The following is a 15,794-nucleotide window of genomic DNA, read 5'->3' as shown; positions in this document are numbered from 1 at the left end:
GCAACTAAAGTAAGAGCAACACCATAAGGAGAATGTCTGTTATTTTCGCAGATATACTTAATACAAAAAATTAGTGTCAAATCCCCTTACGTACAAACACCCAGGCTCAATTCTATATTGTGACCCCACCCTGTCACTAGAGCAAACCCACGGCAGAACCAGGTATTTTCACCACTGGAGAGAAGGTATGCAAGAGCCACCAAGAGCGTGGAAAACCTCAAGAGCAAAGAGGGACACCAATCTACGTGTTTTATCAAACTAATTAACTAATCCGGACGTCTAAAGTTTACTGATCCTACAAGACAGTTTCAGCACATCAAAACTCAGCAAGGTTGAAATTAAAATTTGAACTGGAAGTTAGATGACAATAGGGGGATGAAGATGACAAATTATCAAGATGACGGTCAATCCTCAACCAGAGGGACACGCTTCTCAATCATTTTTGGTCTTTTAAGCCCAGAACTAAGACTGGTGTCCAATGGCATGATGTTCTTAAACAGCTAGATAAAATTAACCTCATGTTTTTTGTTTGCCAGAACACCAAATGCAACAAAAATAACAAGCCTAACAAAGAAAACATTGACATTCTTTTGTAATGTTCTGATATCTGAGGAATCATTCGTGACCCACAAACTGTAAGAGGAGAAACATGACTGGGAACATTCAGGACAAGATTTGAAGTGTCACACTTCAACAGGACAAATCTGACTTTCCGGCTGAACCCACTGGTTACATCATTAGTCACAAGTCTGGAGTTTACTCCGTGCATGGAGAGAGACAGAAGACCATCAACCAAACCAGGTGAGGACACACAGTGGTAACAACACGGAACACCCTTGGTACATGCTGGGGACATTGCCAAACTGCAAGATCGATCCTAAACACTTTGCTTAGGCTGAGAGAGTAAATGAAACAGGGGCATGTGCTGGCTGACCACGTAGCTAAGTGATGAGCCAAGGCAGTCGCCAGGTGGGCCACGCATTGCCCTACAACAGGATCCCTACAACCAACGACAACCTGCAGAGGACAAGAAGCAGGAATGAAAAGAACAGGAGCAAGAATTTAGCTCACATAGGCAGTGACTTTACTCCGTTACTGAGCCTGACGCTGTCAGGGCTATCGCTTGCAGATAAAGGACTGGCAGACGGTCAGGAAAGCCAAAGAAGGGAGAGGAGAGTGCAGGAGGCTCTTCTGGTGAGGCCTCGTGTCCCCTGGCACAGTCTGCTGCTCTGGGGAGAGCCCAGAGAAAAGCCTGTATGCCACTGAGGCACAACAGGAGGAACAGGATCCCTACCTGTTCCTACACGCTCCAGCTCATGCTCAATCTTAAAGAAATAAAGACACAAGGGTCCCCAGGACAGATAAGGGCTTAGGAGCCACTGCTAGAAAGCAGCTTGTCTTCAGACAGGACAGAAGCAGCTTGTCCCATGCACTTATGAAAGCGAAAGAAGAAGTTTATGGGCATTATCTCACAGAAATACCATAATCACAACATGGTGTACCAAAACATAGTACTGCAGAATTAGCTGATTAACTCCATGCGCCAGTCAGTAATAAATAGGAGATGTATGTTTTGGGAAACTCTCCTTTTTGGCCAAAGACACTTGCTCTAGCGAAACACAAGTTAATCAGAAAAAGTAACAGAACTCCAGACAACACAAGCTTCCACAACAGGTATTTTTGACACCTTGCAGTTTTTAAGTTTAATGATACCGAATGAATGCTGCACACACCAGAACACTTTGATGGTACGTCAGCTGTTTTACAAAGAGAAGCTTTGGAAATTCAATCTATTCAATATAGGACTTTCAGTAGATAGCTTTTCAGTCTATCAGGCAGACGGGTCCATTGACTAGAAACAAAAATTTGGAAAAAAAAAATTGGTGGTGGAAGCCCCATCCCTGGCAGTTGTTAAGGCCAGGTTGGACGGGGCTCTGAGCAACCTGATCTAGTGGGAGGTGTCCCTGCCCAGGGCAGGGGGGCTGGAACTAGATGATCCTTAAGGTCCCTTCCAACCCTAACAATTCTATGATTCTATGAACAGCCTTAAAAGCATTTAACTTTTAGCAACAAGAAAGTCTCTACTGAGATATGGTAAATTGGCTTAAATGAGAGGTAACACTGGATTGATTTACTCCGGCTTTTGACATTTTTAAGCAGGTAGAGCTGGGTGAAAATGCATGCTATATATTATACAGTAGGTTATATTAGATTATTATAAAAAGACTCCTGACTTTAGAAACACTACTGCACATCCCATTTATCACAAACTGTTTCATATTACATTAGTCAGCTACAGATACAGAGCCACTCGCCACCTGGAGAAATTATAACAGGTGTCATAAACAGGCCACTTGACTATCATTGATTCATTTTAAAGTCACAAACAGTTCATTTTGGAGCATCTGAACTACTCAAAGTTGAAACAACCAATGAGAATAATTTTTATCGTCTTCTGTTTTTATCGTCTTTTTATCAATCTATCCAGGGTACAGCAAGTCCCTTAATTCCTAAACAAGATGCTTTCAACCCTTCTTTAATAATCACGTTATTTACTCAACAAAAATCTTGCATACGTTCTGAAGCACAACTTAAGATAAATGCAATATCCATTAAAATGAGTATTAAGAAACATATATATTTTGAGATAAATGCCTTCATGCACCTTGAAAACGCAGCAACACCACAAGAGGGAGCTTTTTCACGGCAAGGCTAATTCTGCAAAACTGCTGATGCGCGTGATGAGCTTTGCTGTGGAAGAGAAGAGCACGCGCAAACCCACTCCACGGGCCCACTTCCCTTACGTTTGTGCCTGGGAAGTCTGTGACACTAGCAATTTCCAGCCAGCATGCACTTGGCAAGGTCCTCAAAAGCAACTGGTCTGGATTCCCCTCCTTTTTTTAAAAACAAACAAACAAACAAACAAAAAAAGTTTACAAAGATCAATTTATGTTTCTTTCAACAAGCATGCTAAACACTAAGGATATGAGGATATGCAAAAAGCAAGAAAACCTGAACTTCCTAAAAAATCATGAGTTTTTACACCACACAGACTCTTCAGCTGAAATGAGTCTGTTGCTTTCTATTGTCCATACAGCATTTTTAGAAGCCTGTAACGAACACACAGTATCATTTGCCTACGTTAGCGTTACCGTGCATTTGTTAACCAGACTTAAGAGAATAAACCTGAATATCAATCCATGCAAAAAATTAGACTAACATCAAAATTTCAAACTTTTCTATAAACTTTATAGACAAACCTCACTGTTCAGAAGGCATACTCTGAGAATCACATTAATATTTCAAGTGGCAATGCAAACTACAAATGGTCAGGAGAACTATTTCTAGACTATTTCTATATTCCTCCCTACAGACCTGTTGTTAGAGGGATGGCAGGTTTCGTATAATTTCAGCTGGTAAGCCTTCCACCTCATCCAAACTCACTCTCTAATTAAGATTTAACCACTCCCACTCTCTTGAATTCAAGTGAAGAAGAAATTACCACTGTCACTGGTAAGCTGTTCTACAAGTTAGCTTTGAATTTTCTTTTTCGCTTATCCTCACCGCATTTTTAACCAAATATCTTGTTTGCTTACTGTCCAAGAAGCTATTCACGAGCACTTCCTGGAAGCGATGTTTCAAGACATTTTTCAATAAACAAATATCTTTTTGCTTCTCTTTACAGGACCAGCTTCCCAGTCCTGCAAATAAAGGTTTTTTCCTCGGGCTTTTTTCTGAGACCTCTCCTATTTTTTCAATGTCTTTTGAAAACTGCAAGTAGCATTTTAGTTGCAATCTCTCCAGTGTCAGACACAAAGAGAGACGTCACTTTCATTATTTTGCTAGACAGCGTCTCATAGTAAGATCCAAAAGAATATCTTAGCAATTCTTGCCAGAGAAACACATATTCATTCAGTTAACTATAGCAATTCACCGCTTCCCAGGATGCCCACCCTGCGAGCGTGACCTACATCCTTTGTTCCCAGATCTCTGATCTTGCCTTTGCAAAGGTGTTACATGATTGCTGCCTCCGAGCGGGAGGGAGCAGACTCCGTGACTCAGGAGGTCCCTTTTCGTCTCACGGTTTTACGACTACATTAAAAACACACTCAAAAGAAACTCAGATGGCAGAATCTACGCAAAACTGATGTGCGCCACCATTTATCGCCGCAGCAGTGTCAGTGGGTCATCCACAAAGCTTCCTTTTGAATGGGAACTAATCCCTCTGTGACCCTGTTAAAAGGCTAACATTAGTTGGTAACTCCCATCATCAGCTAACCTAGTTTGTGGTGACATGGTCCTTGTTTGATTTTTTGAGCACAGGTGATTTTTCCAACATAAACACTGAATTCCTCCTTGCTAGGAAGGGACCGTGGGTGCAGTAACACACCTTACACACAGAACGCTCCAATAGCATAAGCTTGGTGGAGCATTTCTCATTTGAGACAGAATCAGGCTCTGTTATGTATTGCAGACTAACAAAGGACAAAACACCACCACAAATCCTTCCCATCTGAGAACCACAGACAAAGATGAGCTTGCAATGGGAATCGCCTCCCTAGATCCCAGTCTTTGTATGCCAGCTCCAAACCTGGAGAGAAATAAGAGATCAGGTAAACTGGAGATGATTCTCGAGCCTCAGAAACAGCTGCACCTCGAGACCCAAAGGCAGAGGATGGAAACTATACATCAACACAAAACAGGCAGCAAGGTTTCCATACAGGAGATACCACTCTTCTCTCCACAGAGGCGACTGCGTGAACAGAACAGACCCAGAGGCTCTGGCAGCACCAGGCAAGGACAAGCAATGTGGCAGCAGCATTCACAAACAGCAGGTCACAGGGCGCTGGGGTCAGTGCACTGGCAACGCCTCCCAGATCTCCGAACTCTTCAGAGGCACTGACCTAGACCTTGAAGCAGAGCATCCACCTGTACCAGGGCCAGGCTCGTCTGTCAGCACCCAGGGGCACTGGGCCCCAAGAGCTACTGCCATCTCCACTCGAGACGCAGCAAGTGGTAGATGGGCCTTTGGTCTGGTCCCACAGCACGTCCCCAGTGGGTGTCTGACTGGTAAACGGCAGGGACAGCACAGACTGTTTCTGGCGCTCTCCCTTTGGAGACAGCCTGTGCCCTCTTTGGAGCTGTTAACAGGCAGCTTTTAAACCTAGATTTTAATCCTGATGTAACTCGGATTAAGAAAAGATCTGAACGCAGCCATCCCAGAACAGCAGCAGACCAACGCTGCTGGCTTCACCTCTGGCCAGGGGAGTCCCCAGCGGCTTCCATCCTCTGCTGCCCTGGCTACCTACAGCCCCATCCCGTCTGTTCAGATCCATTTTCCCTTGTAAAGCACCTGCTTTCTCAGGGAAGAGTATTTACTCAGACACAAATCAGGTTGTATGAACCCAGAGGTTCCCCCTGGCTTTTAAAAACATCCAACCTGGTCTTTCACACACATGCACAGACTCCCGCCAGCGCTTCCCAGATACAACCCAGTAATCGGGGCTTGAGAGACAGTACATCCTAATGGATACACAGGCATAAATTCATTCCATTCACTGGCTGCTTTAGTTTCAATGCTGGGGAAGGGAGCTGCATTTAGTTTGAAACTCTAAATTTCAGCTTTTAGCTAATTGACACTGTTTATCTCAAATTAAGCAAACAAAAAAAAACTACAAAAAAATCCCCAAACATGCTGCTACTATTGACCCATATAGAGAATTCCAGACTGAATTGTTTCATCTTAAATTTTCAATGAGCTTAACAGAGTGAGTGTTGGAAACCCCTCACTAGAAGAGACCTGAGTCAAGGAGAGGCAAATCTCACCGTCCTTTAAGCACACTCTAATGTTTCAGTGCTTCTGAACTGCAGAAACCACACCACCAGTGACCACAGCACTGCTGCACATGGCAGCCACCACGAGCAAAATGATACTCCTTATTCATATTTTCCTGCCAATTAAAGATCAGAGGAGACCAGTAAATAATCTACTCTGAATTTACCTAACTTCATACTACGACCCCTGTATTGAACACAGTAAATTCTTCATTTAAAGTAAAAATTTCCTAATGAGCTTTGGTGACTGATCTATTTTTCTTCACAAGAATTTGACAGCGTGTGAACAGGAACCTCAGCACTGAAATATCTCTTCCCAAAAAAACGACCAGTCTTCAACTCAAAGTGCCAGAAAGGGGAAAATCCACCACCAGCCTTCATTTTTTCCCCAGCAGCTGGTCACCGGCCCAGCCGAAAACACACCCCCTGGTACCCAAGTCAAGCAAATCTGCCTTGTGCTGAACGGGAACCGGCAGCTCGGGCTCTTCTCATCGACATTGACAAACGACGCGGTACCTGGGATTCTCTCCCTATGAAGCTCACTTACATATTGTAATTGAGTTATCTCTCTGTTTTCTTTTTGATAAAAATCAACTGGCTGAGCCTCTGTATATTGTCAAATCAGAGGGATCATCATAATCAACTTCCTGTTCAGGACAAAGTATAACAATTCTCTGTTTTAGTATGTTTTACAACCTCAGGACCGGGAGACTGCCAGAACCCTCAACAAAGTTGTTCCAACAGTGAATTGGTTTTAGTCCATAGTTTAATGAAGGGGTTTTGGTTTGCTTTGTGTTTTCTTTTTCTCCATAAAAATGAAAATAAATCAAGCAGGCAGCTGAATGAGCAGGCTGAACAGACGCTGTTTAAATCAACCTTGCTCCTGAAAATACATCCCTGGAGCAGCAGCTCTAGTTCTTGGAAGCCCTGTGCCTTTAGGTTTCACCGCTCAAGCTTTGTTAAGGTCACATTTTTCAAAATTCATTCTTTCATGCGCAGAACTTTCTTGACGCGTCTCCATATCCTCTCTCTCGTTGTGAAATCTTTTTAAAATTCTCAAACGAGTGCAGTACTCTGAATGCAGGATTTTCTATTCTCATGCTACCACAGAGGTAAATCACCCCATTCTTCACCCAGAACCTCAGGAGCTGCATTCACTGGTTTAGCCAAAGCATCCATTCTACCATTACAGTGGTTGCCACAAGGATCCAGTTATTTTTCAATAATCCTCCCTCCTCCAGGACTGGCCTACGCTCCTTTGTTCCCAAATGTAAAACCTCACATTAAGTCCCACTTAAGCGATTACTGTTTCATAACATCCATTGTTTATTAGGCAATCGGGATCCCTCCATAACAATGAGCTGCCCGCCATAAATGTGCGATCTATATGCAATAATTTCTTTTGTTCTTCTAGACTTTTAATGAAAATTAGATACTGTTGGCTTGAGATTCTGAAAGACCATTAGAAACATATTCTTCATTACAATTTCTCATTAATAGCTGAAATAAGTTGTGATTTCCTGCAGTATGATATCAATTTTGCACAATAACAGTTATTATAATTAGAATACTGAAACACATTCAAGTAATTTACATATCTCAGATCATGACAACACAACTGGCTTAACCAAATACATAGTCTCATAGAAAACAATAAAACTAATTTGACAACGCCAGTTTTCATACAATTGTATTTCGTAGTATCACCTTTCAGGCTCCTAGTCAGGACTGTACCAGTCGTTCTCCCACCCTGGAGTGAGATGTGATCAACAACTCTTGCACCCATAAAGAATTTAAACCCATACGGAAGTTAATTCCTCTCAGCCTTTTGAAAGTTTCCCACTATTACAGGATTACTGGAAAATGCAAGACAATAATTCAGAAAACTCCACTGTCAATTCCTTCAAAATTTCAACTATATTAATACAGACCTTCTGATCTTAAAATGCTTAGTTTTATCAGGGCAGACTTAAGGTTACTTAAAGGCCTTAACTGAACTTCTCCAAATACACATTATTTAAAGCAATAAAATTTAGCCTGATTTTTCTCAATTTCCATGTTTGGCCATGGGAAAATTACAATGTTTCTAGAATACTGTATATTTTGAAAGCGATTAATATGGCAAGTAAGGCTTAAGTAATCATTATTAGCTATTTGTTCACAGCAGCAAAGCAACTACACAATGAAGCGGAAGAAGAGTCCATTCTCAAGAAAAACTTGAAGCAGGAATGGTATCATATGTCCTACATTTTACCTTTTATTCTTGAAGCTAGACTTCAAATTTGCTAGACTGTTTGCTTTCATTAATTACTATTAACTACCTACTTCAAATAACGATACCATTCTCAAGCAATACTTCATTTCACTCATCTAAGTGCCCCCAGTAATTTGCAAAGCAATCATAAAATCTTCCAGAATGTCAGGCCACCACTTGACATGCCAAGTTTTGGAATAAACCACTGTTCCAGATTACCATTTAAAGAAAGAAATCCTAATAAAGGATGTTTTCAGCTCATAGAAGAAAATTCTAACTACAAAACAGCACGAGATGGACTGCAAACAAGTTGTGCAGCATCCGCTTTTCTGCATCTAGCTCCTCACCTTCAGTTCAAGAGTCGCAGCATCTCTAATTTATGTAGCACATTAACTACCAGAAGCAACCACCACTGGTAAAGCCCTGTATCTCCTGTGAACACTTTGCTGCCAACAGGACTGTCTACTTATGCTCAAGACTGTTGACAAAAAGCCTTTGCTTTGCTGTTCCGTACAAAAAGTGTCAGTGAATACAGTTATTGTTGCACCCTTTACATGACAGCCATTACAGTATCCCAGAATCACCCAACTAAGAGCAAAACTAAGCCATCAGTGATGAGTGGAACAAACTGAACTGGAATGAAGAGGAGGAAAGCTTCTTTTGAGTGCTCAATTGGAAACGGACATGCAGAAATTACACCTCCTGTTACATTCCTGGACGTTCTTCCATCCCATGAACACACAACAATCCCCCAGAATCCTCTATCTTCCATCCAGATGCCTACAGCACATCAGATACCTCGATACCCCCCTCACAAAACAGTTCACTGTCCTCGAAACCTGCCACGCAAGAGAAGCCACCACAGATGTGGTTCTCTCCAAGCCTACCTGGCACCCAGCTAACACTAGCAAAAAGGTTCCAGAGAAAAAGACCCTTCTCCTTCAGAGAACAGCGAGCTCTCCTCTTTGTGGTCAGGTGCTGTAACATCAAAGCTAGCTTCGGTGCAAGGCCTTCTTCACGAGCAAATTGTGAAACTACGGTTGGGCATCACCACTCTCACACAATATTCCATATTACGGTTCAAAAGCACAAATTCTTCTGCTGATAATTTTCCAGCAGAGTTTAAGCTAAAATAATGCAACCCAAGCAATCAAATTTTTAATTCCTTTTTCAGCACAGACCCTGACAGTTCACAGTGCTGCCTACCTGCTCACCAGCACGTAACCGGACTAAGAACGCAGGCAAAAGATTCACTTGGATGCATGAAGACTTCAAGCCTCAGCTGTCGCTGAACAATGCATTTGGTTGGAACATATATAATTTTGTGAAGAGGTAGGTATAGTTTGTAGCTCACAATGTTATAAACAGCTCGATTACACAGAAAAGAACAATAACTGAATAGTCATTGCGCCTCCTGTTTTCAGGAGGAAGGCCAGGAACTACGTCAACTCCCAGGCTTTTTCTGGTAGATCTGGAAGAGCTCCCTCTATGCTCTAGGCCGGTGAACGAACAACTGCACTTGCACAAGTCATCCAATTAATTATCTGGGGTAGATAAGAGCCACGGTAGCTAAGCTCTCATGAAAGCCAGGCCCCATACCACTATTAGGTGCTCAGCCCTCAGCAGCGCCAACTATTTTCATCCTACTTCTAAATACGCTCAGCGAAACATACAATCATAAATACAGACAGATATTAGCTCTTCAGTAAGTGAAGACGAGAGTATGCCAAAAATGCATCTGTAATAAGTAATTCATTCCTTATGAGAGCTATTAATTTTTGAGTCTCTAACAGATATCATAGCTTACGAGAAGCCTTTATTATAGGGTTTTGGCTTTTTACATAAGCAGCCAAGAAACGCAGATGAGATTTTTTTAAAAACAAATCACAAAAGAAAAAACCTTGATAAAAATTCTGTTCCACTCACAGCTACTGAAACACCGTTGACAATATACAACCCCAAAAGATTATTCTACTCAAAAATATTACATAAGTTCAATGTTGACTGTATAATGAAAACCATCTTACCCCCTCAACTGTGTCAGCATTTGGCTGCACTGCACGAGAAGGGGCACAGGCAAATTCTACCTAGATATAAAATCAAGAGCGTTCTTGTGTGTGTTCATACCACTGCAAACCATGACTCTTCTTCCAGAGAACAGAAACATCTTCCTCTCCAATGAGATTCACGTTATTCAATCTGCTACAAGCATTTCTATCCTCTCAGACAGCAACACAGCAAGTTACTTCTATTTTAATTCATAAGGAAAAGGATGGTTACCAACAGGAGTCCCGGCAGTGATCAAAACATGAAACTGTGAAGCATGTGTTTCCGAACATCATTTCTTTGAACTCAAAGTCTCACTCACAAAACTTAAGTCTGCAGAAACATTTTGTCAGCTTCACCTCTTGCTGGATGAGATTTAAGGCTCTCGGCTGCTGTTTAGCATTCTAGTTCTTGCCATCATGTTAACCACCTCAAGCCAGCTGCACCACCCCAGACTTGCACCACCCTCCACTTACAGAAAGAGCAATTCACTCAAAAGAAAGATGATTCACACACACTTGTTAATTAGATTTTTACTCTAAGAAGCCCCTATCCCCACCAGTCCGGCTGTTTATCCCTTTAAACGAACTAAGAATTATGACTACACAAACTATGGTTCCAAGATCTTCGCAGTATTTCTCAGTAAATTGAGTCAACCAACAAAAGGAAATCAGAATTCACACCCCAGTTTTGGGCTTACTACACTGTCGGTTGAGGTGATGATGATGAAGACGAAGGCTTATTACTCTTCCCACTGTGGATTGCATTCTAAAATGGTGGCCATGTCTGTCTAGGCTTCAGCTCGCAGAGGCACCAGCCAAACTCACAGCTGCGGAGTTTGGTGTTGTTCAACTTGAGGACGCAGTTACCTGTGCTGGAGCCCAGCCGGGGCGGGGGCAGGGCCGGAGGAGGCCGCCGGGGGCCCGGAGCGGCCGAGGGGCGCTCCCCCCAGCCCTCCACCGCCACAATGCCAACATGGAGGGCAACACCCAGGCAGCTGCCTCCTCGGGGTCGGGGGCTCGGCACGGCGACCGCTCCCCCCCAGCAGCCGCTCCAGCCGCGGGGCTCCGGCCGACTGGCAACTTTTTGGGGCCGAGCAGCGGGGGCGGGCGGGGAAGGAGGCCGAGGCCGGGCAGGCGGGGTGCGCGGCGAGGCCGGTTGCCCCGCTCCCCTCCGCCGACTTTCCTACCGGGCAACTCCGGCGCTTAGGAGCGACTTTGCGGGAGGTCACCCTCCAGCCCCGCGGCGCTGAAACTTCACCTGCCCGGGGGTTGCTGCGCGGCCGAGGGGAGCGGAGCGGCCGCGGGGCTGAAGGGGGGAAGGGGCGGGGGGTCGCCGGTGCGGGCCGGGCCGGGCCGCCACACAAAGGCCGTTCCCCGGCGGCGCCATGCGGGCACTCACCGGCGGCGGCCGCACCTTGCAGATGCCGGTCTGCTCGGCGATGGGCCGGATCTTGTGGATGAAGGCGAAGGGGTCGGCGAACTCCTCCCAGCTGGGCTCGAAGACGGGGCACTCGGGCGGGGGCAGGAACTCGGCCATGGCCCGGGCCGGCTCTGCTCCGCCGCTGCCGCTCCGAACAATCCTCTAACAGCCACTGGGCCGCCGAGCGCCGCTGGAACGGGACGTGCGCCTCCGCCGGGAGGGGGGGGGGGGTGGAACGGGGAGAGGGGGGGTAAGGAGCGAGAGAAAAAGAGTCCGCCCCGGCCTGGGCGGGGGGAGGGGGTGGTGGCCGCCCCGCCCCGTCACGCGCCTTTGTGAGGGGGCGTCGGAACCCGGGGACAGCGCTCTGCCCGGCGGCGGCTCCCCCCAGCGCAGGCTGGAGCCGCGCTCAGGACCCTGCCCGGGCACGGCGGGCACCGCGCCTCTCGCTAGAGACTGCTTGCAGCCCGCTGGGCCTCGGCCCCGCTCCCGGCCACCTTTGTGCGCGGCCCCAGGCCTACGGACCTCTCTCGCGGTCGCTCCCCCCGGCACTGCCGGCTCGGGGAAGCCCCTCAGCCCCGCACTCTCGAGCCCCGCGCGGCTCGTTACGCGCCGCCCGGGGCCGTTGGAGCCGCCTCGGGCAGCGGCACATGGGCCGGCGGCCCCGCCGAGCTCTGTTTACATGCGCGGAGGGATTCGCCACAGCTGACAGCCGCCGCCGGCCGGCGCTTCTTTTTTTAAAGAGCCTCTCCGCTCGCCGCCATTGGCCGCGCCGCGGACGCGTCACGGGCGGGGCGGCCCCGCGCGGACGCATTGTCTGTGCGTGGTCGCCGCCGCCGGTCCCGGCCCGGCCCCTTTGTTCCGCGGGGCCCCGGCCCGTTGTCCGCCCGGGGGCACCCCGGACCAACCCCCCCCCCCCCCCCCCCGCCCTGCGGGGGCCGCCCGCCGGTACCGGGAAGACGAGGCTTCTCCCGCCCCGCGGGAGCGGCGGCCCCATCCCCTCCCACACCCCCATCCCCCCGCGGCGCTCGGGGCGGGGGGAGGGGCGGCCCCGCCGCAGCAGCAGGCGCCGCACGTAGCGCACGTGCGTGGCCGGGCGGCCCCGCCCCCTCCCCCCCAGCGCCCACGCGCGTCTCCCCTCAGCCGCCGCCGCCGCCATTTGCTGCGCGGGGCCGGGCCCGGCCAGGGGACAGCGAGGGGGCGGCCCCGGCCCGGCCCCTCACCCCCCGCAGGGGACGCAGCGTGAGGCTGCGGCCATTATTGCTAGCGATGCCACGGGAACCCGCGTGCTGTTATAGCCTGCAATTAAAGTAAAATACACAGATCACAACTTTTACTTCGAGGACGCAATGCTCATGGTGTAATTTTTAATAAAACATCACTCAGCTGGCCTAAAATTTTGAATAAAACTGAGAGAGGTGCTCACTGCTTTATTAATAAAGTGGTACAAGATGTCAAATACAGGCTGTCTGGGCCCAGGAGCAGCAGCAGACCGTGGGGCCGCAGCCCCGGGTTGCTCCGATGGAGGAAAAGCTGCTGTGGGTGGCAAAGGCAGCCCACGCGTCCCACGCCATTGGTTCCCTGGCGGACGTTCCTCCAGCCCGACCCTCCCCAGGAGCACTCAGGGGCAGCAGGGCCACGTCAGCTGCCTGAGCTGCTGCTCGCCCTTAGAGTAAATCAAAAAATTAGAGTACAGAGCATTCGCTGCCAGTTTAAGATGATAAACCTTATTCTTCTCCGCACTTTAAAAATGAAGAGAAAACAAAAAAAAAAGAAACAGCTTTTATACAGGGCATTTGTGCAGAGAAAAGTAGTGGGGGGGTTCCCTGGAGCCTTCTGCGCTGTGGGTCGCACCGCTCTGGGGGCTGTGGGACCCCCCGGCCCGGGGCGGGACAGCATGACCCACTCCCGTCCCGTCCCCCAGGCCCAGCGCTCGGGCAGGGACAGTGCTGGGATCCGGGGTGACAGCGGGATGGCCGAGGTCCCTCCGGCCCAGCAGGGACACCAGGGCCCAGCAGCCAAACCCCGAGGGGGCCTGAGGGGACAGCCAGAGCCCTGGAGAGACCTCAGCCATTGGGAGCACCTCGGAGTTCCACGAGCTCTGGGAAGAGGCTTAAGGCTCTTTCCTTTGCTGAACTTTAACTGCAGCTGACAGAAGTCAACAAACCTATTTCCTTGTACAAAAGCAGCATCAAGTTTAGACAGAAATCTTAAGGCACGTATGTAAAATACACCATAACTGGTTTATACTTTCATTTTACGCCAAGGGTACCTCCAGTAGAAGTCACCTACCTAATACCACAATCTGGAGAGAAAACTAAGCTGCTTAATCACCTCCGAACAGCTGCTCTGCGTCACATCCAAAACCCAAGGGTCTCCAGCACAGAGAACGCCTCCAGCAACACCACTTCTGTGACTTCAGGTCTCAGAGTTTCCCCAAGAGTTTCAAGGATGCTTGAACACCGCTGGTTTCTTCTGTACAGCAAATAAAGTCTCATTGGTAATGACTCCCTGAGGACTTGTTCCATCAGAGCTGGAAGGACCATGTTTAGCAGGACCATTTCTGCCAATACAGTCACATACAAAATTCTCCTACGGGACTGCTATGGAAAAACACTCAAAGCAGAGGTGCTTTACCTAGGAAGTTATGGAGGAGGAGAAGCAGCACTTGCTACAAAGATTTAAAGGTGAGCAGGGCAGGGAGACCAAGCCATGACCCAATGATAAAAAGCAGGTGCCTTGAAGGGAGGGAACGGTGGCTCAGGTCTGGCTAAGATCATAGGATCATAGAACAGTTCGGGTTGGAAGGGACCTTAAAGATCATCTAGTTCCAACCCCCCCGCCATGGGCAGGGACACCTCCCACTAGACCATGTCGCTCAAAGCCCCATCCAGCCTGGCCTTGAACCCCTCCAGGGATGGCGCATTGACAACTTCCCTGGGCAACCTGTTCCAGTGCCTCACCACCCTCACAGTAAAGAATTTCTTACTAATATCCAATCTAAATCTCCCCTCTTTCAGTTTGAAACCATTCCCCCTCATCCCATGGCTCCACTCCCTGATCCAGAGTCCCTCCCAGCTTTCTTGAACGCCTCCTTTAGGGAATGGAAGGCTGCTATAAGGTCTCCCTGGAGCCTTCTCTTCTCCAGGCTGAACAACCCAAACTCTCTCAGCAGAGGTGCTTCAGCCCTCTGATCATCTTCGTGGCCTCCTCTGGACCCGTTCCAACAGGTCCATGTCCTTCTGATGTTGAGGGCCCCAGAGCTGGGCACAGCGCTCCAGGTGGGGTCCCACCAGAGCAGAGCAGAGGGGCAGAATCCCCCCTCTTGCCCTGCTGGCCATACTTTTGATGCAGCCCAGGATGCAGTTGGCTTTCTGGGCTGCAAGCGCACCTTGCCGGCTCATGTTGAGCTTCTCATCCACCAAGATTTAAGGTAAGTAGTAACCCCTGGAGGGTCTGAACACCCCATCAGGCATCCTTCTTGTCTTTCCACCTTGCTACCTGCTAATGTAAATGCTTCAACACAAATGTGTACTTCTGCACGCTGCCTTCTCCTGTACCCTCCTCCTGCCATGACATCTGCAGAGCGTGTGCTGTGTCCGGGGATTAGCGTGGCACAGCACACTGGCCTAGAAATCAATGGCTCTGGGTTCTGGGATGAATTCCCCAAGTACTACAGAAGCACAGACTGCAGAGAGGAAAGCAGACTTCACTCAGCTGGAATGAGAATGCAGACATTCCTTCTGTGTGGTTCAGCTGACTGTCGTTAATTAAAGCCTTTTATTAGATAGGCTTTCTTGAAGCCTGTTGTATTTGTTCCCAGGGAGCAGAACGGCCCCATTTGCTGCAGTGCTGTGATAGTACCCAAGCGACAGGGCAGCTGCTGTCCTGGCAGTGACCGAGCAGAGACATCAAACAGTAAAGGGTCAGGTTGGCCCAAGGCGAGGAGTGCCGAGGTTTTGGCTGAGCCCAGCGCTCTTCCCTAGGTCAGGGCTTTCTCCTTGGCAGCTCCTCCACCCTCACGCAGCTGCGCCCGTTCCTGTGCCTTGCTGGGAGCTCTGCAATGAACCCTTCACACTTGAGCATCCCTTTACATCCAGCTTCAGCACAGCTTTCTTCACGTACCATTTGTTTGCAGGAAGTCCCATCAACCTGTAGGGATATTTAGCTAATTCTGTTTTGTGTTTTTTTGGATCGGAACCATATTGCCAATTTCTCTACTAGTGCAAGCCTCCCCTCT

The 15,794-nt window shown here is 48.1% G+C and overlaps 1 protein-coding gene across 2 annotated transcripts in view; it reads right to left on the bottom strand.

The window, feature by feature from the left end:
- The window catches only part of KDM5B (lysine demethylase 5B), a 55,572-nt gene extending 43,730 nt beyond the window's left edge, over nt 1-11,842 (bottom strand). Inside the window, exon 1 of one of the 2 annotated variants that reach the window (XM_074564060.1) lies at nt 11,537-11,842. In XM_074564060.1, coding sequence (XP_074420161.1) covers nt 11,537-11,674 — 138 coding nt within the window. In that variant the 5' untranslated portion in view covers nt 11,675-11,842. Of the gene's footprint in view, nt 1-11,004; nt 11,152-11,536 lie in introns of those variants that run through there. The other variant, XM_074564061.1, reaches the window with a different exon arrangement.
- Nucleotides 11,843-15,794: the final 3,952 nt, after the last annotated feature.

This window comes from Larus michahellis, chromosome 21 (assembly GCF_964199755.1).
Source record: "Larus michahellis chromosome 21, bLarMic1.1, whole genome shotgun sequence".
Classification (NCBI taxonomy): Eukaryota; Metazoa; Chordata; class Aves; order Charadriiformes; family Laridae; genus Larus; species Larus michahellis.
This window is presented reverse-complemented; position numbering and strand designations above follow the sequence as displayed.